This window comes from Cryptomeria japonica, chromosome 10, assembly GCF_030272615.1.
Source record: "Cryptomeria japonica chromosome 10, Sugi_1.0, whole genome shotgun sequence".
NCBI lineage: Eukaryota > Viridiplantae > Streptophyta > Pinopsida > Cupressales > Cupressaceae > Cryptomeria > Cryptomeria japonica.
This window is the reverse complement of record NC_081414.1, coordinates 25,674,265-25,699,563: the sequence shown is the minus strand read 5'-3', so window position 1 is coordinate 25,699,563 and position 25,299 is coordinate 25,674,265. Positions and strand designations below refer to the sequence as shown.

Genomic DNA, 25,299 nt, shown 5'->3' with positions numbered 1-25,299 from the left:
CAATACATTACACTTTGCAGAATTCTAAGTGGTTAGGAAACTTTTTCCTATTCATAAAAATGTTAAGTAAGAGATTTTTTTATATACACTGCATATATTTTGTAAATTAACAGTTTTGTTCAGGAAGACTACACAAGGTATTTATGTGCATGTTAACCTTCACAATAAGCCTGAGACCTGAGTTTCATCATTCAGATTTTTGTTATTCAGTATTCTATATTATAGTTTAATGTAAACAATAAAAGTCATGAAAGGAATACTGTCATGCCCCTGCAAATAATCACAGTTCTTTCTAGCAAATAAAGTCAGAGAACCCTTTAATATTAAACCTGGGCACAAGAAGCCGACCAAATTCAAGAAAATAACAGTGTTTCATTCTAAGAAAACCAACTAGTGAAAGAGATTATAATATACATAGATCGACCTTATAAATAAGCTAGTGCCATGGAAAAAGGGCCAACTCAGACTAGGAAAGAGTATTAAAATAATAGTAATAAATATCATTAAGAGGGTCAAGTAAGCAAAATTAAAAATTTGCAGAAGCCAACTGAGTTTGTGTTTGGATGATTATGAAGGGGCAGCGGTTGGTGACTTTTCAGAACTAAGGGTTGTAACCCTTCCCATCGTGGAGAAAATAAAAAGATAACGCAGAAATGATGGTGGAGATCATCAAAAAATACCATCTTGAAAATGAAGAAGTCCTGATCTGGAACATAAGTCAGTTCTGATCATATTGTCTGGAAATCAGAACAAAGAAGTTTGAAGTAGAGATAAATATTTACTATCATAAAAAATTGCCTTATTCATAAGACCTCACAATTTTCTCTAATTTGGGAACCCAATATGCTACAGCGATCAGATATTAATAATAATCTCTCCTTAATCTTTAACAGTTCCTTCAACTACAGCGATCAAAATTAAAGGGTCCGCAATCAAGAAATTCAGATCAGATCATCTCTGATATAAGTAACCTGAATTTTCATACAGCAATCTGGTAATATAGCAAATATTGTGGTATGCAATATGATAGTATATTTAATACATAATTTCTCATATATTTTGGCATAGGCAATAATATGAAATGCTAATCAAACTAGATTCCTAACTTATTCATTGAGTTACTTATTCTCCTACAAAAAATCATGTCGAGGTTAGTAAGGAAATACAACGAGGGAGAGCAGAGACGGGATCCCCTTCTAAGTAGACCACCCCATGTTGGATGGACAAAGTTCCTGCCACTCGTGGGCCAAAGGGTGTCATATCCTGCCTTGGGGCTTAAATAAGAGGAACGCTCTGGGTGCCCTATTGTGGTTTCCTCTCCAAATATTACATTTCTATATGTGTGTGATGAGATATAGAGGTGTTTGAGCGATTGTTTGTGATGATGAGGCAGAATTTTTATCTGAATCACATCAACACTAGAAGAGAAGAATGAACCGGCATGCTGTGAGGTTACAGAACAGCAGGACTCCCACCGGATGAAGATGCAATCATCTTGAGAAGCAATGACCAACAGTGAGAGTGTCCACACCGGATCACATGTGCCTGTTTGAAGATATGTTGCACAAACGGGGAACTCACATGAGCAGATGACAAGGTGTTACTCCACCAAGTAAGTGGAGATTATCTCCCATATGCATTGAGTGCATTATAGTCTGGTGAGATAAGAGTAAAGAGCTAAAGGCAAGTACTTGAAGGATCACACTAGATCCACCGGTGAATTGAGGGAATGCCTTAAGTGCATGAGATCAGGGTTATGCACTGGACCAATAGAGAAGGCATGTTGAAGAAGAGTGATGTGTTTGTCATTCAGACAAACCGGCTAAGCAGATACAATCAGAGGAGAATGGTCTAACCGACGAAGGAGTCTAGTGAAGGTTGATGACTAGTGTCATCAAGAGTGATGACCGGTATGTAAGCCCATCGGTAATATGAGCAAGGTGCAGATGCAGATGACTCTCCACCTTGGGGAAATGAGCAAATGAGCTTGCTCAAGGAAGACATGTCTAACGACCGGCCAAGGTGTTCCACCCACAGTTCAGCAAAATGCAGACATGATGAGGTTACCGGTACAATGTGTGATACTGGCAGGGTTAGCAAACTGGCAGGAAAGAGGAACCAGTAGAGTGGCTAGTCGGTGATCCTATCTGGACCAACATGAAGTGCTAAGCTGGCAGTTGGTCAATATGGATGCCACATGGAGTCAACGTGGCGAACTTACGTTTGGATAAAGATGGAATGTACATCAACAAGGTTGTTGCAGGGTTGGTCAACTTTCATGAAAGATCACACAAATCACAGGACATGCTACAGAGCTATTGTAGGGGTTTGAGGCTCGAGGTTTGGAAGATAGCTACAAGTCAGCTAAGAGCGATTGAGAAGATCGAGGCGATGGAGGAAATAGCATGACAGATCTTTCGTGTTTGACCGGGGGATCAGCTATTAGGGTAAAAAGAAAGTCGCCAGATATGAAAGGCGTGATCTAGGAGATGTATAAATGGCGGAGTCATGCAAATTGACAGTCTGAAAGATCGGATCAAACAAGATCCGATAAGATCTGATTGGATTTGGTTTGCCTCGAGTATGGTGAGGAAACCCTAACCGCACAGATTATGAATTGGCTTTTGGCGGGAAGTCTGGGCTATAAGTATGAAGGTCAAAGAGATTACTGATTGCTGCTGAATAGAAGTATATTGTGCGATTGCGAAGAGGAAGACCTCTGCAAGTAAGAGCAAATCAGCCAAGTGCTCAACGAGCACCTATGAAGAGAGTGGGAATGAGAGAGAACCCGGGTGAAGCATTCAACTGGTTGGAGAGAAGAACCGGTAGTATTCATACCGGGAGAGCAGAAGTGAAGGAGGCTGCAAAAAGATAGACAAAGAACCGACAGAGAGCAGAATCAGAAAAGAGCAGAGAGTACAGTGGAGATCCAGCAGAGCAGAAGAAGTGAAAAGGTGTACAGGTACAGTTTACTGGTAGAGAAGCAGCAAATGAGAGCAGCAAGAGAAGTGAGTCGGTGTAGCAGAGAAGGTATCTCACCGGTAGAGAAAGGTATATGAAATGGTTGCAAGATTCACTTGTAACAAGACAACTACTTTTGTATTTGAAGTTATCTTTGTGAACACTGAGTTGTAGCTCGATGCAGGGGTTGGTGCTCCTTGGGTTGGTGCCCTAAACATTGTAACAGTTTTCATTGTGAGGCTGGATTGGAGCAGTAGACTCCAGCAACAATGCTCACCGAGGTTTTTCCCATCTTGGATTTTCCTCGTATATGTTGGTGTTATGTGATATCCCCTTGTGAGTGTTTGCATTTGAGTTTGACTCCTCACTAACCGGTAAGTCTGTTCATAGTTAGATCTAATGATCGGTATGTTCACATAGGATAGCTAAAGGGAAAAGATTTGAGAACCACTGATTCACCCCCTCGCCCTCTCAGTGGTGCATTGTGTCTAACAATTGGTAACAGAGCCTAGGTTCCCAGTTAGAAGAGTGTTCTCCAACTTGGGTAGATTCAAGTCTAAGGACACAATGGTTTTTGATGGTTCAAACTTTTCTATTGGGAGTTGCAAAATGGAAGTTTTCCTATCCTCTTTAGGGTTTGATGTATGGATGTGTTGGTGTCTGTTTTATCATCTACCAAACATTAGGATAGGATACCCAAAGGTAATTCTATCCTCTCCTGAAAAATCACTATTGATTCCAAGGTCTATATGTGCAAACAAGTGACTTTAGTTGAATAGCTTCTTGGGTAGTGTATGCTGAAATTTTCAAGGGGAACTTACGTTTGACAAGTATCTTGAACTGCTGGACTTAGATGGATTTAGCAATTTTAGGCTCTTCTTTTTTGGGGGGATTTTCTGGGATTTAGACTTTCAAAAGAAAGGGAAAAAGAGATAGGGATCAGGAAGGCTAATCTAATCCTACGAATTCTGGAGACAGTATCAACTGGATGCTTTCGAGAAACCAAACCTTGCTTCGCCACACTAGGGACAACTACACAAGGCCGGTGCAATCTTCAATGGGTTGTGCTTATGATCGAGATGTTCGGATGCAGAGGGGATGGGCTCAAACTAACTTTGCACGGTAGAATGGAAATCATCCATTTACCAAAAGTATGAGCGGAAATACACCATCAATTGACACTTATCAAATCCTTCATTCAAATTAACAACAATGAAAGCAAATCTAAATTAATTCTAACTAAGTGTTGAGGCAATTGAAACCATGCAAATCATTCAAATAATAGAGATTACCAAGCAACACACAAGCAATATATTATCTGGAAATGACCTTAAGCAACAATACATCAAAAACCTCACCCCCTCCAAATGAGAGGAGGTAGCCTTATATAGTTTTCAAGAATAAATGAACGATCGAGATCAAACAATGATCAAGGGTCCAAATTGAAAGCTATAAACCCTAATTAGGGTTTCCCAAAACTAACTACCCTCGACCAATTACATTTGGGACACTTGTCCTTCTTGCTAAATATGAACCATCAATGAAAATAGAAGGTTGTTGCATTGTGAAGTGTGCCCTTCTAGAAGCTTCTGGATAAGTCAGGTTCATCGAACCTGGACATGCTGACTTGGAGCGATCTGATTGGTTGGAAAATGACGAGGCGCCACCTCAACGTGTTGGGTGTCTTTCTTGAATTCTCCAATTTGTGTCAAGAAATCGTCCAAGTATGGAAATTTGATTCCTTCTTGTCGCCATTTGATTCTGCTTGGGAGCTTGTATTTTTTAATTCCTTCAGGAGATGAAATTCTTCAAGAAGTTGGAAGTTTATCTAACTTTTCCATATTTTCACCAAGTCTGAGAACTTTTCTTTCTTGATGCCTTGAGATTCTTTCAAGTGCCTCGAATTTGGAGGAGAAATCCCCTCGTGAAGTTTTTCTCATACTTAGCCAAATTTTGGCCCTCTCTATACTCGGACGAACCTTGCTCGTGGTCCCGTCTTCAATTCTGAATTTGGCTCGAAACTCCATTTGTGTTTTCTGTGATGATCCTACCTTCAGTTGCCAATTTTTGTTGCGTGGGAGGAGGGTAAAAGCTCTAGATAACCCCTTGCAAATATGAAAGGATGGGATCAAATTGTTCAAGCATTCGTTGTGATCATGTCCTTCTTCTCGATACCCTGACATGCCTTCAACATTTCCCATACTTAGCCAAATTTTGGCTATCTTCATGCCCGGATGAACCTTGCCTGTGAACTCCAACTGCAATCTCTATGATGATCCCGCTTCTATTTCCTCTTTGAAGTATGCCCTTACTAGGCTCTTCCTCTGAAGTTTGGAGGCTCCCTTCCTTAGCTTGTCCAACCAGGAATGATTAACGATGGCATCGTACTCCTCCAAGTGGTCCTGATACAGACTGTCTGCTTCGTACTTAGCCTTATACACTGTATTGTGATACTCCGGGATCCTGAAGGCCTCTCTGATGGCCTCATCACTGATGTTCGCCAATATCCTCCCATCAGGTGCGATGATGTCCTTGCTGGTGGGGTTGTAATGCTTGGCACACTCAACCACCAGTTCATTACACTGCATGGTGGGAAGGAAGCCAGCAGCACGTACAATACTGCTCTTCATCATCTTTCGCGCAATGATGGTAGGCACAAGGTTGTCCAAACCAAACATTCGCTTCTTGAACTCCCTCAAATTGATGTGTCCGCGGTTGGTGTCGCCGACGTTCTTCCATTTTGAAGTCATCCTTGACTCTAGAGGAGCATCTTTATCTACCTGGAACTTCATGGTGTCTAAGACCTGCAGATGAATGATGAAAACTTTAAGTTAGAAAATATCTGCAAAATTTCGAAAAAAATAACGGGGCCGCGAAATGGCTAAGTGTTGGAAAATTTTCCATTTTTCACTCTCATACTTAGCCACAAAAATTGAATTTTCACCTCCAGACCTTCAGCCTTGAGGCCGGTTGAAGTCACCATCAACTGTTAAAACTTTCAAAAAATTTCATACTTAACCAAAAAAAATATTTTTTTTTCAAAAAATTTTGAAAAAATATTTCTCAAGTTCTTGAAAATATTCAGAAAAATTCATAAATCTGCGTTATGAATCTGATTTCACCTTCGAATGTGCAGAAACAGGGCTAGAAATCTTCTCGAAAATATTCAGAAATTTTCAGCAAAGGTTAAATAATCTTCTCACGCCTTGATTGTCCTCCAAAAATCCGCGAAAAATCTGGTCTAAAGCGATTATCCAGCTTCCAAAAATGTCAAAATACTTGTCCAGATGATCTTCGAACTGAACTTTTACCAAGCTTTCCTTAGTAATTTCGAAGTTGTTGATGTAATAATGAAGTTAAAAATGAAATATTTGTAAGCAAGGTTAAATTCTCAAGTAGAAACTTTTAAAAAAATACTTCTAATTTCATCTCCAGTTCTTTCAGAAAGTTTTTGGTCATGTTTCCAATTTTGAAAATATCTTCCAAAAGTTTCTATTTTGGTTTTATGAGTTTGAAATATTAATTAATCCTCCAATATTCTTCTCTGGAAACTTTCTATTTTGGTTGAGGTTTGAAAATATCTGACAATCCATGAATTTCCCTTTTTAGAAACTTTCCATTTTGACTTTCAAGTTCGAAATCCTTGTTAATCTTCCAATATTCCATTTTGAAAAACTTTCTATTTTGGTCTTCGAATTCGAAATTTTAGATAAGTTTTTTATGACATCATATTGATTGTGTTTGACTTTTCAATGCTCTGGTGAAATTTTAAAATTTTGAATTTCCAATTTTCTTGAATTTTCGCGCACTTTTGGATATTTTCCAAGGTATGGCGGACTTTAGCTGGAGCTCCTCCTTGGCCTCCATTATGGTGAAAATTCGGCTAAGGCATTGGGCAGACTTTGAACCTTGTTCCCACATGACCTCCATCAAAGTGGGGCGGACTTTAGGCTTAGCTCCACCATGGTCTCTTCAAACATGGCGGACTTGGGAGTGAGCTCCTCCATGGCCTCCTTAATGGCCCCCTACAACCTTGGCGGACTTGGGCCTTAGCACCCACATGACCTCCTTAGGTGGGGCGGACTTGAGTGTTGACTCCTACATGGTGAAATTTTGGCTAAGGCATGGGGCAGACTTTGAAGGTCTCTCCTCATGGGCGGACTTTGGTGGTGTCCCCAACTTGGGCAGACTTCTATCATCTCTCCCACCTTGGGCGGACTTTGGAGACACCTCCTCATGGCTTTCTAACCTATGGCGGAGTTTAGACTTGGCTTCTCATCACTTGGCATGCTTGGGCGGACTTTAGGCTACACCCCTATGCACCCTACACATACATGGCGGACTTTGGAGTGTTGGCCACCATGGCCTCTTCAACCTATGGCGGACTTTGGAGTTGATCCATGCAAGGTGGACTTTAGGCAACACTCCCACCTTGAGAAGACTTTGGAGACACCTCCTAGGGCGGACTTTAGGCATCCCTCCTCTTGGGCGGACTTCAAGCATCTCTCCCATCTTGGTGGAGTTTTGGTCTACCTCCCAACATGGCGGACTTTTAGACATCTCCAACATGGGCGGACTTCTAGACCTTTGCTCTTCAAGGCGGACTTTTGGAGGCTCTCAAGAGGGTAGACTATGTATGAAATATAACATTTAAGTATAAGTTGTAGTTATATTTCATATATATTGTCAGGATGTTTGAGAGTGGTTTCAGGCCTCTAGGACTAATAATGCAAAATCTAATTTTTGGAGGATTCTCCAATTTTCCAGACTTAGTCAAATTTCAAGATCAGGATGACATTCCAGACAACGCCAAATTTCAGGACATTTGAGGATCAGGATGATTTTTCGAGCTGATTATCCTTTGAAGGTGCCATGACCCCCTAAAATATAGGAACTTAGCCTTTTGGGTCAAAACATGAAAATTTTGGATCACGGTCAAAGCAGGTCAATGGTACAAGCGTAAACCCTAGGTTTGCATCCCGAAAAAGCAAAAAGCCTAAAATCTAGGGATTTAGCTTTTTTAGATCAAAACTTGGAATTTTCGAGTTCCGATCGAAGTAGGTCAGTGGTGCAAGTATAAACCCTAGGTTTGCATCCCAAAAAAGCAAAAAGCCTAAAATCTAGGGATTTAGCTTTTTTAGATCAAAACTTGGAATTTTCGAGTTCCGGTCAAAGCTGGTCAGTGGTACAAGTGTAAACCCTAGGTTTGCATCCCGAAAAAGCAAAAAGCAGACATCCCTAAAAAATAGGAAAAACTTTCTAAAAATAGCCATACCGAGGATCAGGGTGAAAATGCCAAAAACGAAACTTCCTAAAAAATAGGAAAAAGCAAAAAAGCAAACTTTCTAAAAATAGAAAGTTGTCCAAATTCGTCCAAATCAATTGCGATCTTCGTCCTTTGGCCTCTCTAAGCACTCTGGTGGTGTTCACACTTCAGAATCACATAACTTGCAAAAACTAACTTTCAATCGTCAAGGCCTGAAATGCTCTGAACTGGACAAGGCTTGGTGAAACTGCAGCAAAAGGTCACAGGACGCTAACAAAACCCTAGAAAGCAAGGAAAGAGAGGGACTTCAAGTTTAGAATCGGATTGGTACATTAGTAGTTCTTGTATTTATTAAGATCTGCTCTGTTGGATCAGGGCGAGTAGCATATCACCATTAGATATCAGACACAACATCAGATTAGTGCTGCAAGGTTCTCCATCCATATTTGACTGGCAACTATATCGCTATAGCAATAATACAGATCCAACATTGCATGGGTTAAGAGATCATAGTAGAGACTGCAATCCATATGGCTAAAGCAATATCGCATTATATCTTAGTGTGTATTTACATTGCTATACTTGATATAGTATGCGATCATTACATTAAGTACAAATACCTCAATTCATTGAGGAATACACTTAATTATATTAATCAGACTTAGGGGAGAGGATGCATGGTTTCAGGAATATAAACATATGTACAAGGAAACATTAATAGGAAGATAGACGGCAGATTTAGTAAGGAACTTTATGAATGACAAATTATAAAGAGCAATTAGTGAAGGAGTTTATGATAGACTTATGCGGGAATTGTAGTCTGATTTGTGGCAAATTTAAGGTAGCCGGTAAACTTAAAGGAGAATTATTTCAGTTTTAGAAGGGAGTAAGCAATAGCAGTTTCAAGCAATGTATAACATTACGGCATATCTCTCAAAAATACAAATCAGTGAAAGCTATCAAGATAAGTCTATTTTTCTAAATTATTCTTAAAAATTTAAATTAAATATCATAACGAAATGTCTTCAGTTTGGGTAAATTTTATATTCCAATTCTCACCTCAAGTTTGAATGGTTATCTCAGGATTAAATTAAGTGAAATCCCAAATGGGCACATTACATTGTGTTAGGGTACAACTATCATATAAACAAAAGATTCAGCGAACAAATTCCTATCTTATGACCAAGCTATTTCATGTATGATATGGTCATCGTCAATAAAGAAACTGAAACACATCTATGACAGAGACCTTGCTCTCAAACAATGTTTTGATCCCAAAATAGTATTATTAGATTCCTATTACCTGTTAAGAGATTCTACTGTAGAGTAATGAAAAATTACCCACTGAAGAAACAGGGAATCATTTTTAATAAGGTAGATGACATCATCTATGATACATCACCATAATGTTCTATGTTTGCATCTTCAGAAAGAAGACAAACATTAATAGAAAACATCACAAATTAAGAACATAGATGTGTTTCATGCTTCTAATTCTCATCTTAATATATGAAAGGTTCCCTTTTTCTACATTGACTCCAAGGAATAAAACAAAACACTCTCTCCATGATCGTTGCTTGAGGACAAGCAATCTTGGGAAGGGCGGATTGTCATGCCCCTGCAAATAATCACAGTTCTTTCTAGCAAAAAGGAATGTATCCCACCCTTGGGCCAAGAGGTGTTGTATCCTGCCCTTGGGCTTAGATAAGAGGAATGTTTCTTTCGGGCACCCTATTGCGGTTTCCTCTCCAACCTCTCCAACGGTTGATTGTTGGAAATGAATTAAGAATAGACACAATCATAGGTGAGTTAATAAGGTGACACGAATAGGGAGAGCAGAGACAAGCTGCCCCACTAAGTAGACCACCCCATGTTGGATGGTCGAGATGCCTGCCACTTGTGGGCCAAGGGGTGTTGTATCCTGCTCTTTAGCTTAGTGCGGGGAATGTTCTTAGCACCCTATCATGCTCCCCTCATTCAACCCCTCTTATGATTCAATTTAAGAAATGAACTGCAAATTTAAGTATGTGATGTTAATTGCTTATTTACTTTAAGCCCAATGGACATTTGTTATATACAATTGGTTATATACAAACACATTTGTATTGTATAGATCCCTAATTAGTCTTATGAATTACATCTCAAATATTGGCTAATATTATCGCAAGGTTTACACCATAGTTTATGTTGGAAAGACAACTGTTAATTAAACTTGTGATTTTAGGGCAACATTTAAGTATATCCCAAAAGGGGACATTACAAATACAAAAGAAGAAACTAGAAAGAAAGAAAGAATGATACTGATGTTCAAAAATAATATTGTTTTTCTATATTATAGTTTAGGGTTGAATCAATGAATATTGATGTTGCAATCATCCCCCAAGTATATCCTCTGATTATCAGGGGCTTGCAAGTCCTTGTGAGAATTATACCTAGGAGGATGACTGTAAATTGTACCCTTCAAATGAATAGTTATTGACATTGTATTCAATTATTTCTGCAATGCCTTATGAAGGATAAATAATATATGGTGCCCATCTTGCAATTTGCTTGAGGATGGTCTTAATCCTTTCTAGAACTATTGAGGTCTTGAATACTAATGTTGCCTGGCTAATGTATAAGTGCAAGCATATCCAGGATTATTTTCTTGTGTTTTTCATTTCAATAATCCGCTATTTGGAGGGATAACGAAGACGAGCTACTCAAAAAGAGTGCAGCCATAAGCAAACATGAAACCAAACAATATAAAATATGAAAATTACAAAGAAAGGTCCAAAGAGTTGCAAAGTAAAGTTAAAGGGGAACATGCCTAATAATATTTGGGGCAGATTCAAATCTCCACACTGAAATAAGATAATCAAAAACTCAGGACATGTCATGGAGGTTGTAAAGTATTAATACATGTGTGAGGATTGGGTAAAATCATAGTTTGTGACTAAGAGATTCAACCCCATCCCACAGTAAAGTGGTTGCAATCTCAACTACACACTTTAGTATAATGGCCCACAGTCTCACCCCAACACACCAATAAGGAGATCAAAAATCTGAGTGCCAAATCCTAAGCAAAAGCAAATAAATATCTGAAATACATTTAACAGGAGAAAAAAAATCAAAATCAAAACATCATGATCTTATTCAATCCATTTATTACATTGGGCAATGGAACAACATTGAAATAGATAATATGCCTGAACCAGTATCAATGCAAAACATTGCTAGAAAACATTGGAAACAATGCACCTAGGATACAATGTGCATGCACAAAAAGAATCAAATGAGGGAAAATACAGAATATCATTTATCGGCTAGAAATAAATAGTGAAAAAATATATGTTTTGTTTATAGTCAGATATGAAAAAGGAGAAAAATCTGTGATGCCATTAGGGCCAAACATAGTTCAAACCAGGTATTGGTTCCAAGCCAGTTCACAAACTACAACTGTCAGTTCTCATCCAATATGGAAGTTTGTTTTTAACAGTTTTTTTGATATTATATAAACAAGGGCCCCAATAGATACCTCTCCAATAGCATCAAAAAAATGTAAAATAGAATTTTTTATCTTCTATAAAATTAAGTTGAATGACTAATATTAATTTTAGCTTAATATGTAATATTAAACATTTACTCTCGCTTGTTATTGATTATTCTAACCATAGCAGCAAAAATCGTTTGGGGAATAACTCGGCAAATCAATAGTATAAGATTTTTCGAAAAAATCAAAAACAAAAAGGACAAAAACGGATTTAAAAAAAAAACGTAAAATTTTTTTGAAAAAGAGAAAAAAAAGTTAAGATTTCCATAGCATAGATATACAACTATATTGTCAAATCGGAATCATGAAGGTCGGTACGATATATCAGTACATAAAATTTTTTGGGGGGATTGGGCAGTTTGTCCAAACAAAAAAATATAAAAATCATAAATATATATTAAAAATTAAAATTATACAAGTTAATTAATGGTCTATAAGGATACAAGTTTTTAATTTAAATTTTTAAATTATTTATATTTTTAATTTACAATTTTATTAAATTATATAATTCTTAACGACACACTAATGAAATATATAATAATTTAAATTTTATTTTATAGTTTAATTATTAAATTATTTTAAATTACATATTAAAAAAATATGTAAGAATTGTTGCTAATAAAGTTTTCAATAAATATTAGAAGTTTATAGTCCCGCAATTATATGTAATAGTTTTCAATTGAAAGTTGGATAATATAAACTATAAAGTTACGGAAGAAAGGGAACACCCGAGTTTTCTCGCGCTAATCACTTGCAGAAAGGTTATTCCCGAACTCATTGTGCTTATAACGTGTAGATAATATGGTACCTTAGTTGAAGAGTGACTTGGATGAGTGGAACACATAAACCGTTTGAAATGTTTAAGGTTTTAATTTTCAGGAATATAGAATGTCATTTAGGGTTTCGTAGAAGTCAAAAAGTTGGCAAAAATCCAAGGACAAAAATTTCTAACCCTAACCCTACCCAAAATCAGCCTTTTTTTGCAGGTAGTTTTTAGGGTTTACGTCAATCTTTTCACCAACATATATTTTGTTGATTTTTCACCAACATAAGTTTTAGTGCAATTAATCAGCCAAAGTCATTGACTGATAGTCAACGACTTCTCACGATTTATATGGGAAATAATCTACATCTCTAGCAATCTGTGATTAATCGTGACTAATGTCGACTTTTGCTTCTATGATTCTAACTTCTAAGTAAATTGTATTCTAACATTAGCTTTAACTAAATATTTAGTTTGAATATCTAGCTTAGGTCTAGCTTTATATCCAAACATTAAATTCTAAACTAATATAATGTGTGACATTGTGACTTCTAGAAATTAAAGTATTCTCTCAAGGTTTTAACCTAATAAAACATAAATAATTAAAATCTCACCCAATAAAAACTAATAAATGTGATACTTAGAGTGTTCACGACATTAGTCAACGCTTTGATACCCATCAAGAACTCTATTGGCAATTCCAGCATACCCTAGGAGGCACCCACTCTTTAAAAATCACTCTCCCCAATCCATCAATGATTTACAAAGAACTAGGAACTAGCTCCTTTCAGTCAAGGGTTCATGCTCCAATAGAAACCTCTAGGAACCATGCAAATGTTAACCCTTTTTCTTCCTTTACTCCTTGTCAGGGGTTCCACCTTGAGTAGGAACCAAATCCCTTAGTCTTGTCAAGGTTCCACCTCCACAAGAAGCTATCTAGCTTTGCCTTCATCCGAGTTTCGGGCTTTGCAATGCCTTGTTTCTTTGTCTCGTGGTTGGTGTTTTAGTCCCTTTCAAAACTTCAAGCCTTCTTCCTTTTTGGGGCTTTTGGACTCACAAGGAACTTTCGAAAATCAGATGTCAAAGCCTATGTTCCTTATGTCAAGGGTAAGAATGGGAATTGGAACCATCAAGGATTCCAAGGGTTCTTGGAACCTGCCCTACCTTCAGCGAAACATTTCCAACCTTTGTTAGTGCTTTTCAATCCACTGGGACCTTCATGAGTACTTTGAAGTCTTGGATCTTGTTGGATTAGAAACAATGCAAACACTTAAAAAAATCACTTTGTCGGTGCTCAACGAAAGAAATTGGAACTTACATGTTAATCGGGAACTTGTCAGCAAAGACTAGGAACTAGGAACCCATCGTGGGCTCCCAAAACACATCAAACCTTCGAATTGTTCCTGGGGAGGAACAAACCATTGTTGGATTTTTACCCTTTTTACACCAAATTTGAATCATAAAACTTACACATTAATTGGAAACTTGGCAGCACCAAACTAGGAACTAGGAACCATCGAGGGTTCCCAAAACACCCCAAACCTCTAACTTGTTGTTGAGGAGGTCCAAACCTCCTGTTTGACATAACTTGTTCATTTTTTGTTCTTTTCCACCAAAGTTTACCATGGATGCCCATTAAGCCCTTTAACAAGATGTAGTCCTCATTTGACCAAAACTCAATCTAAAAAATCGCCTCCTAGAGAAAACACCAAAACTAAATGAACGAACTTGAATTTTTTTTGGGCAATGCAAGATTGCCTATGGACCCAAATGCTATTGCATCATGTACTCTTGTATACTCTAACCTTGTATTTGTTTGAGATAATGCCAATACATTACTCTTTCTTCCTCATAGCAAATAGAGTAAAATTATTTCTTGAGCAACTTCTTGAAGTCCTCTCACTTAGATATAGGTGGCACATTAAAAAATTGCAAGGAATGAACATAGCTTAAATTTACATGAGATCATGCCAAAATAGCTTGATTCTAGCAAATGAGATTTATTGATGAGGAGACGTATTGCGCAAACTAAAATATACCTCCATTAGAGAAATCCATTGGTCCGATTTCTCAACATTTATTTCTCCATCAAACAACTAATATCTTTCTCTACTTCATCAAAAAACCATGGTAAGAAGACTCACTTGTTCTTCCCTGATCCTCTTAGCCTCTTCCATTTCCTCTTCTTGCTCTTGTGCAATATCCAATATCAATTAAGGCTTGGGGTATATTTTCCAACCCATCCAACCATCCTATCAAGTCGGAGATATAGGCAACATCATCTTCCAATCTTCTATATTGCGCCTCATCCTCATCCATCTCTTTACCCATATCCATGACCATCAATCTAGTTGTCCTATTCCACCATCTTGTATCAATCTTAACCTCAAAAGAAAGCAAATTCTCACGTCCACTCGACCATGTAGAGAGCATAACTAGTCAATAGACTTGTTATATCACATGCTTCCAAGGATACTAAACCTAGCTTTGGTTCCACCACTTGACCTATAAAATCTCAAACACTCTCCAAACAGTTAATTAGTCACAAGTACTACCTTGTCCACTCCACACAAAAATTTCTAACAATTGAGAATCTTGCTTAGAACACTTATAAGTTCAGTTTATAACAATCAACGATGCAAATACACATACAGAAACACTCCAAAGTGAAGAGAACTCCAAAAGAGTCCGCTCATACTCCTCATGCTAGTATTATCTAGTCAATTATAAGTGTTTAAAATGTCACATGTATGAATTGGAATCCTTACATGTTCAATGAGCTCTCAACAACTACGAATTGTGAGTGCACCATGGAAGCCATATTCTTCATCTTGCAACAATCAAAACATGAAAATATTAAAGGTATAATTGAGAATCAACCCTAGCCAAATTTGTTTCAAGTGTCCTTATGCCTTTCCAACATCTCTTGTTGGCATCAAAAGTTAATTAAAACATAAGAAAGTAAAATTAGGGAGTCAAAAACCCCTCAAATTCCACATTCTCTCCACTTCGATTGGAACTACCATCCCTGTTGAGCTCTAACAGTCATGAAAACACCACATCAGTTACACAATCACCTCCAGCTGTAAACCAGCAGTTTTGTCACAATTTTTTTTACTTGTTTTCCATTTCTAATCCTTCTATTTTGGCATTGTGGTCCTCTACATCATCTCAAGCCAGACTTAAACCAGAGAAGAATTATCATCGATTCTGAAACCATCTTATGGAAAACTAACATGAAACCATCGTCTTTAGACAATTTCTGAACTGGAAACAACATCAATTGACCCCATGGTCATACCTATTGGATCCATTCAAGGATCAAAAATACCTTTACATAATAAAAAGTATTGAACACGACATACTAGCATCCTATAAGCATAATCATGTCTCATTTATTGGGTTCTTTTCTTCTTTGCCTAATCAGAATTGCAAGTGTCAGACCTCTTCCAAGTCATGCACAACTAATAATATCAATAAAATATTTCTTCTTCCACTCATACATCATTGGAGACAAGATCATATAAACAATGAATTTGTAAGATGTGAATGGAATTTGCATTATTTCAGGTTCTGAACACTCTACAGTGCTAAGATGCATCTCTAAAGCATTCAACAAGCAGCAAAAGTTTATTAGTCAAACCTTTGCATGCAATTTGCATGAAGCTTTACCTGTGTAAGTATCAATTATATAGGTTAAATACTATGTGCCTTGATGACATATATCACATATGTACTTCCAAATAACCCTTTATGCATATTTATCATGATTCTCGTGTATTAAAGTTTATATACCAAAAGCTCCGTAAGCCTCAAAATACAATGGTTCCAATAGGGCAGGTAGAAAAGGCTAATACAGATGTGAAATGGGAGCCATCCATGTTAAACTCAACATGGATAGAGATCTGTACAGGAATCTAAGTAAGTTTCAAGTCAAATGCAAACGAAGACACCATTTAGGCAATCCAGTCTTTTGGTATGCATACTTGGGCTCTCTGCAAATAATGTTGCTTAGGCTGTTGGAGTGTGTTATGGAATGAAACTTGCATGTAAGAACTGGATAAACCATTTTACGCTGGATATGGATTGACAAATGTTAGCCAACCTGTTAAATATGGGAATAAAAATCACAGAGAACTTGCAGGTGAGATCCATACTGACAGGTAGCTGTACACCATCCAGAGCATTTGAAAGTCTCTTCATACAGTTTTAGGCTGAAGAACCAAATAAAGCTACTGATCTCCCTACCAAGTTGATCTTGACAAGGCCCGGACAACACATACGAGAAAATCACAACGGAGTCAAAAGTGGGGTTAGAGAAACCCCTCAATAAGAAAGCATATAATGTAAGACCCTAATAATGCTATGGTAAGGATATCTGGGTGAAAATCCACACGGCACCATTAACCTCTTAACCTCATCTTTCCGTAAAAGTGTTTAGAATTTTGACCTATAATTTCAAGGTCATGCTCGATAAAGATAAATTGATTTTAGAGGGAGGAAATCATTAGCCACTGTTACATGTAACAAGCCTCCAAAAAGTGTTGACTTTTTTTGGTGAAGTTTATTGTGACAAAATACCCTTCCATTGCAAATAGGTGTATATCTCCATTGAACGCATAATGGAATTTGTTTACCAAGTTTTATATATACAAGAAGTAAATTGTCTATTTTTGTTCTGTGTATGACCATTGAGATATGATCAGCAATTTGTATTGTTTGGTAGGATGGTGACTGTATCATTCTGACTCTTTCTGTTTTTTGCAGTGATGCATGGGGACAATCCACTCCCCCGTCCCACCCAAAAAAAAATCCCTGCATTTTGGAGATTTGGAGGAAATGTCCCAATGCCTCTACTATCAACCTGTGGATGTTTCCAGGACATCCCCCTTAAAGAGAGACATTTTTAAAAAGTCGAAATCTTTTAAAAATCAAAAAGTATTTTCAATCTGCATGCCAGTAACCCTAACCCTAATAGCCTATGGGCCCCACTCAAACCATAAGCACTCGCAAAAAACTTATAAATATGGATCTAAGCCTCATTCCAAATCACTCTGAAGTTTCAGAAATAATGAAAACTCAATGCTGCTAAAACAAAGTGATAAAATTGTGAAAATGGCTGCCCCTCAACCCCACTAAAGGCTGAGCCCCCAAACCTCCACCTACCAGCACAGCACCGCCAATCCCCCCCATCATCCCCAAATCTAGCCCTGATCCCCCCATCCCTTCATATCCCTATCTTGACCACCACTCCGCCCATCATCCCCAAATCTACACCTTTGGTCCCCCCCCAATCCCTGCATCCTCTCATATCCCTCTCTTGAGACTCTGTAGAACATAGGTTTTTTGTCTAGTGTTGCAACATTTCTTTTTTTTGGGTGTTGTTTTTGCTCCAAATGATCGTCTGTTTACAAGGGTGGTAGGAGCTAAACTATCTCAAAATGATTCTAGTTCAAACGTCCATCCTTGTGTAATTCTCACCAGCAGTGGCATGGGGTAATATATTTCCTATGCTGTCCCTGGTTTTGGGTTCAAAGGGGATCTGCCACTGACAATGTCTGTTAAACCTACACCCAAGCAAAGTGGCACCAAACAAAAGGTGTCTACTGTTGGGAATAACATGTTTGTTGTGTCTTTAAAATTAAAACACACGCACACCTGAAAAAAAAAAGATTATATTCTGCAGAAATAAATGGATGCCTAACGGTGCAATGGAGGAGCAATTACAAAGCTCTACATGCCCTGGTACTATACCACTCAACCAAGGACCAAAACAGCTTAGTGCAAATTTGGAAGGAAACATGAGTGATGCACAAAGCTCAATTTCTTCGGTGACATGTTATTGAAAAGGCTGGAGATAAGAAGACCAAGCAGATGGATGACAAAGTGGGTGTAAAAGCTGAAAGAAAGTAAAGAAGCTAAGGGGGTTGGTAAAATTGGTGAAGCTGGTCCATTCCCCAGAAAACCAAATTTTGTATTTAGAAGAAAAGGGATAATTTTTCTGGAAGACTGATCCAGACCACAAGCATCACACAGCTAGGCTGCAAAAGGTGGAGAAGGAATGGAAAAAAAAAAGGTCCACCACCTGTTTTGATGCTTGGTGGGTGTCATAGGTAGTGGTGGAGACTCGAGGAAATCCACTTTGAACACCAGTGATGGAATTAAAACAACCCACTAATGCAAACATCAATGACTTATGAAAATCAGTGATTCAATGGAGTGGGAGACCCAGGGTCTAACAGACGTGATGCATTGAAAAGGGTGGATCAGGCCCCAACCCTACAACCCTGTCTGTTAATTTTGGAATGCATATCAAGATAACAGACGTTGCAGATTCTTTCTCTAATGTTGGAAATTGCCTATTACAAAATTTCTACTCTACATCGTGCACTTATTTTATGTCCAGTACCATGGAATGTCTTAGGATGCATTTAGGCAATTTCTCAACCTAAGAAACTAACTGTCAAGATGCCAAATAGACATAAACCTTGCCAAGTGCCTGATCCTGAGCTTTCTCAAAAACTATGCCCACCTGAGCACTAACACAATCCAGTAGTGACCTGTTTGCATTTTGGAATGACTACTATGCATGCCAACATCTTAAATAAGCTGTTTCCAACAAATTTTTCACTTAGAGAATTCTAAAACCTTTGGTAGCAAACTTTTGGAATTGCCTTCTCTAATTCTAGATTTTTGCCTATTGTTCCTATGAACTCTCCCAAAACTTCTTTCCTTGTCCATTCTTCCAACCTTCTGTACTCCATCGCTTCTCTAGCTTTCCTACTGCCATCACAGTTACCCATCCATAAAACTGTAGCCTCAAACTTCATTTCCAATATCCATGCTTTGACTTTAGTGTTATCATCAGTAGTTAAGCTGCAAGTGACCACTACAATTAGCAGCACTATTATGACTAATAAAAATGTCAGAATCAGAACCATTTATTCTTTTGCTTGTGCACCTAGGCATGATAGTAAACCAATGTTGGTGACAATCTTGGTTTTTGTTAGTTGATAGTGGCTACTGCTATCTTAGACATTGACATGATACATCAAATTCAATATTCAATGTCCATTAATTCAAGTATAGCAGCAATAGAATGTTTAAAAAATTCATGTGTTCACTTTTCAGTGATAGACATTTTTCCTTTTGTTTGTTAAAAACACTGTTTCAATAAATAAATAAAGTTGAAGACGTCAAGCCATCCCTGAGACAGATGTCCCAAACCATCCTACGAACAGCAAGACGTCTCCACGATGTAGAACCTCCAAACAGGGCAATTCAGGTATGCACACCCAAAATGTTGGAGACAATGAACAACCATAGGAAATCCCCTGCCATCCCCATGTCCCAGGCACGCAAGTTTGAAGAGGAGAGGAAGGGTGTGCAGGTACACATCCCCTTGTAGTTTTAAATGCATGAATTTTTCAAAATAGGAATCAGTTTCTCTAGTATCATCAACCAACAATCAGATCCTCCCTATATCAGCACACCAATATATTATATGACACTATCTCACAAGACTATCTCTTTCTGATAAACTTCTTTTTATCATATTCTGAGAAAATTATATCCACTACAGGATTCACCCTGATATAATTTGTATTAAAATTTAAATGCCTTAAGGCTTTCACGCAGATTATTTTCCTTATATTGTACTAGTGATTCTTTTAACCAAGGTTGTTTATATTCATCTTCTTGAAATATATGGGTTAATCACACAATAGAAATAATTACTAAAACACTGAATATTAAGTGAATTGCTAACTTGATATTGTGAAACCCAAAATGATAACAATCACAAAATGTAAGAAGGTTTACCTGGCGAGGATCCTCGTATTCACAAAAGCTTGTCCTCTCTGAAAGCAGGATGTCAATCTGACAGGTTCTTGGAGTAGTAAGGGGAGACCGTGGTGTCATGCTCCCTGCAGACGATGTTGTCATTCCTTGCTCAGATTTTGGCCCAAATCGAGTCTTACATGACATAGTTATATTGCCCTTCAATTCATCCATGCCATAGGTTTCTGGAAGATAATCTAGCATGTCTTCAGAACCTCTACGAGAGGATTCACTCAGCTTGGGAGAAGGCTCTTCAGATTCTTCAGTTACACTCATATTGCATGCTTTTCCAACATCAGGACTTCCTCCTGTTGTCTGTGAACTCTTAGGAGTGTAGGCCTCCACTATCTTCTCAAGAGTGTCTGCAATCCTTCTCATCCGTTCATCTACACTCAAACCCTTTAAGTCGCATCTATCTGCTATTGTACAAAGGCGTGAGTGCTCTTCCAAGTGAGATGTGGGCACTTCTTCCTCACAGATCCGACAAATCATTGCATAGCTCCCATCTGTGATGTTTTGCTGATCTCCCCAGTAACCCCAGGAAATCCTATGCTGATGCTTAGAAGATGTAGTAGAATGAATAGAATTTTCCTTAAGAGTAGGAAGTTCTGGAGCTTTGACACTTGCCTGATTACCATCCACCAAGGTTCTCTGCTTGTTTGATGTCTTAATAGAATCAGACTTAAATTCAGTAGATGATTCTTTCACAGTAGTGCTTTTCTTCTGATTTTTATCACCTGAAGAGGGAAGCTTCTTCCAAGAGGCAATGCGATCCCTCATTCCAGAAGAACCATCAGATTTTGTTGTATCTGCACGGATATTTAAAGAAGGTACAGCTTTTTCTCTACCCTCCCAATTATAAGGTTTTTGTTCTTCACTAAAAAAACGTGGAGTACGAGTTGATTTTGCTTCCTTTCCAGAAGTGGAAATCTTTTCTTTCTCCTGATAAGGTGTCCCTGAACTTGGTACATGAAATCTTGAAATGTTCCCATCTTCATCCAAACCTTGCTCCTTGTGAAATTGCAATAAACGTGTGCAACGCGTAAGGATAAAAAGCATGCGCGTATGGAGTTGCTTTAGCACACCCATAGGAAGTTCTTGACGCCTATCATCTAAATCCTGCACAATACCTTCACATTGCAACCAAAAGTCCCCTGCTGACATTGTTGCACACTGCTGAGCCAAGACCAGGAGATCTTCCAAGCTCTCTTGCCATTCTGGATGAACTTCTGTGTTCTTCTCAAGTATTTCAACCAAGTCTCCTGCAAATTTTGCCAAGTCAGAGTCTACTTCTTGTTTTGCCCTGTCAAACCTGGCTCGTATAGCTGTCAAGACTTCCTGCACAAATCAAAGACACTGAATTATCTAGAGAAACATACAACATTAAATTCTATTTGGGGAGTCAACTTTTAAATTGTTAGTATTTTCTGGATAGATTGTATTTTGTAAGTCCTTTGCAAATCAACAATGAAGAGAAGTACGAAACTTAAATCATCTCACACTAAATTTATTTTAAAGATGAATAGGATTACTGACCTGTAGATTATTAAAATTGCGTGGTTTCCAAAATGGGAAAGGTCGAACCCCTCTAGGATCTAATTCATGGGAGAAACTCTTTACATCATTGGGAAATTTCTTCTTCCAAGGACCTCCTGTTACACGAAGTAGAGCTTGGAAGCGAGGAGATTCTGATTCTTTTGCAGCACCACAAGTGGCCTACAACATGGTTTTAAACAGTTAATATAACTCTGGCCCATAAAAGTTTTCAAATAGAACTTACAATGCCAAAGGAAGGATACTGCTAGTAAATGATAAATAAACAAAGGCTCATATGGAAGTCTACCCTGTATTGGAGAAGCAATACCAAGTTGTTACCTCTATTTCTTGAATATGTGGACCTGAGCTCCTGCTGCATCCTGGCACATCCCATGCAGAGGCTTTTGTTTCTGCACCATGGTCTTTCAAGAATTATTTGGTTGCAAAAATTGGAAAAGGCCATTTTAGGCTTAAGCTATATACTGAACCTCTATGTTTCATAATTCATGAAAAGCTTGTAGAACTTGCATGGGTGGTCCCTATTCAACAGTAAAATTTCAACAGCAAAAGATATTACCTAAGACTAAGAAAACCAAAGCTGAAAAACAAAGAAGCAGCAACTAAACCAAAGACAAATTTGGTACATTCAATCTACATTGTTTATGTCAGGTGATTCATAGAAGCACAAATCACATCAAATTTTTATCTGGCTGAACAGGCAGCATAACACTTTACCAACGTTATGCTTAATAAAGTTGAAAACAGTAAGATTGTAGGATTTCATAAGTATAAAGAGACAATCTGAAGGATGAGAAACTATAGCAATGTGCAGCTTTCAAAAATTAACAAGACTGAATTTTGCATGCAAGGCATATCTACCTCTGTTACAAATGAAGTGCAATGCCTGTCTGGATTTCAAATCAATAATAAGTTTGTAATTGTTAATTACAACTGACTAGACACCATAAAAAAACTCACTAAATCAAAACCTGATAATATGATCAAGTTAGAAGTAGATTAACTCTACACACTGTTATTGCAAGACTACAAGTTTAAGATTCTAAGATTTTCCCTGCTCGCATTAAATTCATTACATCAAGCCATCTCACAGGATAAACAGGAAAATGACCGACAGAAGATAGGGAAATGATTCTATGCAAGTTTGTGCAATCCCATTTACCTAAAAGTTGAGGGCATTTTCAGATCACTGTACTACTGTTACAAATAACACACCCTTACCATATTGAAGACGACTGCCAGAAGGAAGCTGAAAGTCTCTATGCACAACTGGGCTGTCATCTCTGGATCGGCCACCTGTTGATAAGCTGTCAAAGTTGCTGTCTATGTCAACCCAACTGCCAAGTGAAATGTTATCCTGCGAAGTTCCACTCTGGGACTCTTTCCTTGAGCTTGCAGCATGTGATCCCCTGTCATCATTTATAATTACAGAACCTGAACCCATTGGGCTGCTATGACAGGAACTTAAGTTTTGCAAAGATTTGCCACCATTTGAGGTCAAATTGGAAGAGTTTTCAGTTCTTGACAATTTACTAGCACCCAAAGTTGAACTTTTTGTTGGTACCCCATCCTGCAGACTAGGTACAAACCTCCTCAAATGGTCAAAATTATTAACAAAACCTCTACCACCAAAATTCTCCTGAGGTAAAGGACCAGATCTAGTCTTAATTCGATTGAGACCAAGAGAGGATGCCAAAATGGGGGAGCCTGCACCTGAAGATCGATCAATGCCCGACTTATCACCAACTGTCTCTTTTGGAGATTGCCCAGGACTCTTATCCTGGATTTGGTCTACTGTCACAACTTTTTTGAGCTTTGTGGCAGCCTGCTTACTATTTGTCCCATCTTTGACGCTATCACCATCTACGGCGTCTTTCAATTTATTGCCTGCAACCTTTCCTACAATTTCCTTTTTCTTCCACTTGCTATCCTTCCCAGCAACACCTGCTGCATTAATTTCCTTCTTACTTTCTTCCTTGACAACTGCCCCTTTCTTTTTCCCGTTCTTGCTGCTGCTACCCATAGTGCTGCTACTACTCCCAATGCCATTTGACCATGCATTGTTGACCTGGCTGCAGTTTTGGCCATCACCTCCTTCAGGCTTGGACTGTTTCTGACTACAGAAAAACTTACCCTTAAACACCATCTTTGAATTCAAACCAAACAATCCCTCTACGCCAAAATTCCAAACAGTTGAATAAGAAAATTCAGCATTGACAGCTTAAAAAGTGCAAGCAAAGCCGAATAATCGAAACCCTTGGTGGCATATGCAAACAAAATCCTCCAGAGCGAGAATCCATTTGAAATGCCTGAATGGCGACATAACAACACGAACTCAATGCAGATTTGTTCATCTGTCAAATGTCTACAAAAGACTGCCCCCAATGCCGTAAAATATTCGCAGCCTTCCAAACTCTAAATCAAACCCTCATGTTAAAGTCGAGTATTCAATACGCTATCCCAATGAGTGTAACATTATTGAACGGCCTCCGTGCAATAACATTTTCTCTCAATTCCACATACCACTGCCCTCAATGCCCCCAGAAACCTTGCCCGCAATTTGAACTTCTCGATGCAAAAACCCTAACCTCGGAAACCAATATCGATAATAACAACAACAATGCTATCAAAATGCAAAACACCCCAAGCCTAAGCCCACTTTCCAGTGCCAGTGCCCCCGCCGAGCTAATTTTTTACCAGAAAAATAACGGTGACTCATGAATAAAAACCTCAAACAAGAAGAAAAACCAGAACATAAACGAAACAAAAATACCTGTGGCGCAAGATCTAAGGGGCGAGGTGTATAGACAATGTATAAATGTTTATTATCTCTGGTGGATCTGGAAGCGGCAGCAGGCCCAAAATGATAAGGGAAGGATCAGATCAGATCCGATAAAAATGGTCAGCGTCTGCAGGTTAGGCGTTAGGCGCAACCGACCCAGAAAAGGGGCAAAAAAAGAAAAACAATTCTATAAATTGCCTGCGTTTTTAATGTTATTATTTTGCACTTGCATCCGTTTCATTCCCCCCTCCTCTTTCTTCCTCTTATTATTCTTACCTAACAATGGCAAAATTTTACCATTCCAAAGATTGGTTGCCAAATAATCCCCGGATATTCTCTGTCTATAGCTCTGCTCTCCCTCCCAATCACTGCCTTCCACCTGGCTTTACTACATTTTTCTTTGACGTGCTGCGTTCGAAACCCGCTAGTCTCGCTACCCGTCAGAATATTACATTTATATTGTGGATATAATATTTAATAGCTTAATCGTTAAAATAAAGGCGCGGCAGCTCTTTCATGTTGGAATTTGCATGTGCCTTAGCGGTGGTCTTATTATAATGTGGGCGATTACGCGGTGCTGGGTTGACTCACCCCCTTTCAAA

At 38.3% G+C, this 25,299-nt stretch overlaps 1 protein-coding gene across 3 annotated transcripts in view; it reads right to left on the bottom strand.

The window, feature by feature from the left end:
• LOC131044292 (probable serine/threonine protein kinase IREH1) overlaps nucleotides 1-25,014 on the bottom strand; it is a 51,016-nt gene extending 26,002 nt beyond the window's left edge. Inside the window, exons 1-5 of one of the 3 annotated variants that reach the window (XM_057977590.2) lie at nucleotides 24,689-25,013; nucleotides 23,137-24,600; nucleotides 22,237-22,307; nucleotides 21,898-22,077; nucleotides 20,344-21,699 (exon numbers count right to left, since the gene is read on the bottom strand). In XM_057977590.2, coding sequence (XP_057833573.2) covers nucleotides 20,344-21,699; nucleotides 21,898-22,077; nucleotides 22,237-22,307; nucleotides 23,137-24,061 — 2,532 coding nt within the window. In that variant the 5' untranslated portion in view covers nucleotides 24,062-24,600; nucleotides 24,689-25,013. Of the gene's footprint in view, nucleotides 1-20,343; nucleotides 21,700-21,897; nucleotides 22,078-22,236; nucleotides 22,308-23,136 lie in introns of all 3 variants that reach the window. The other 2 variants (XM_057977591.2, XM_057977589.2) reach the window with 2 other exon arrangements.
• Nucleotides 25,015-25,299: the final 285 nt, after the last annotated feature.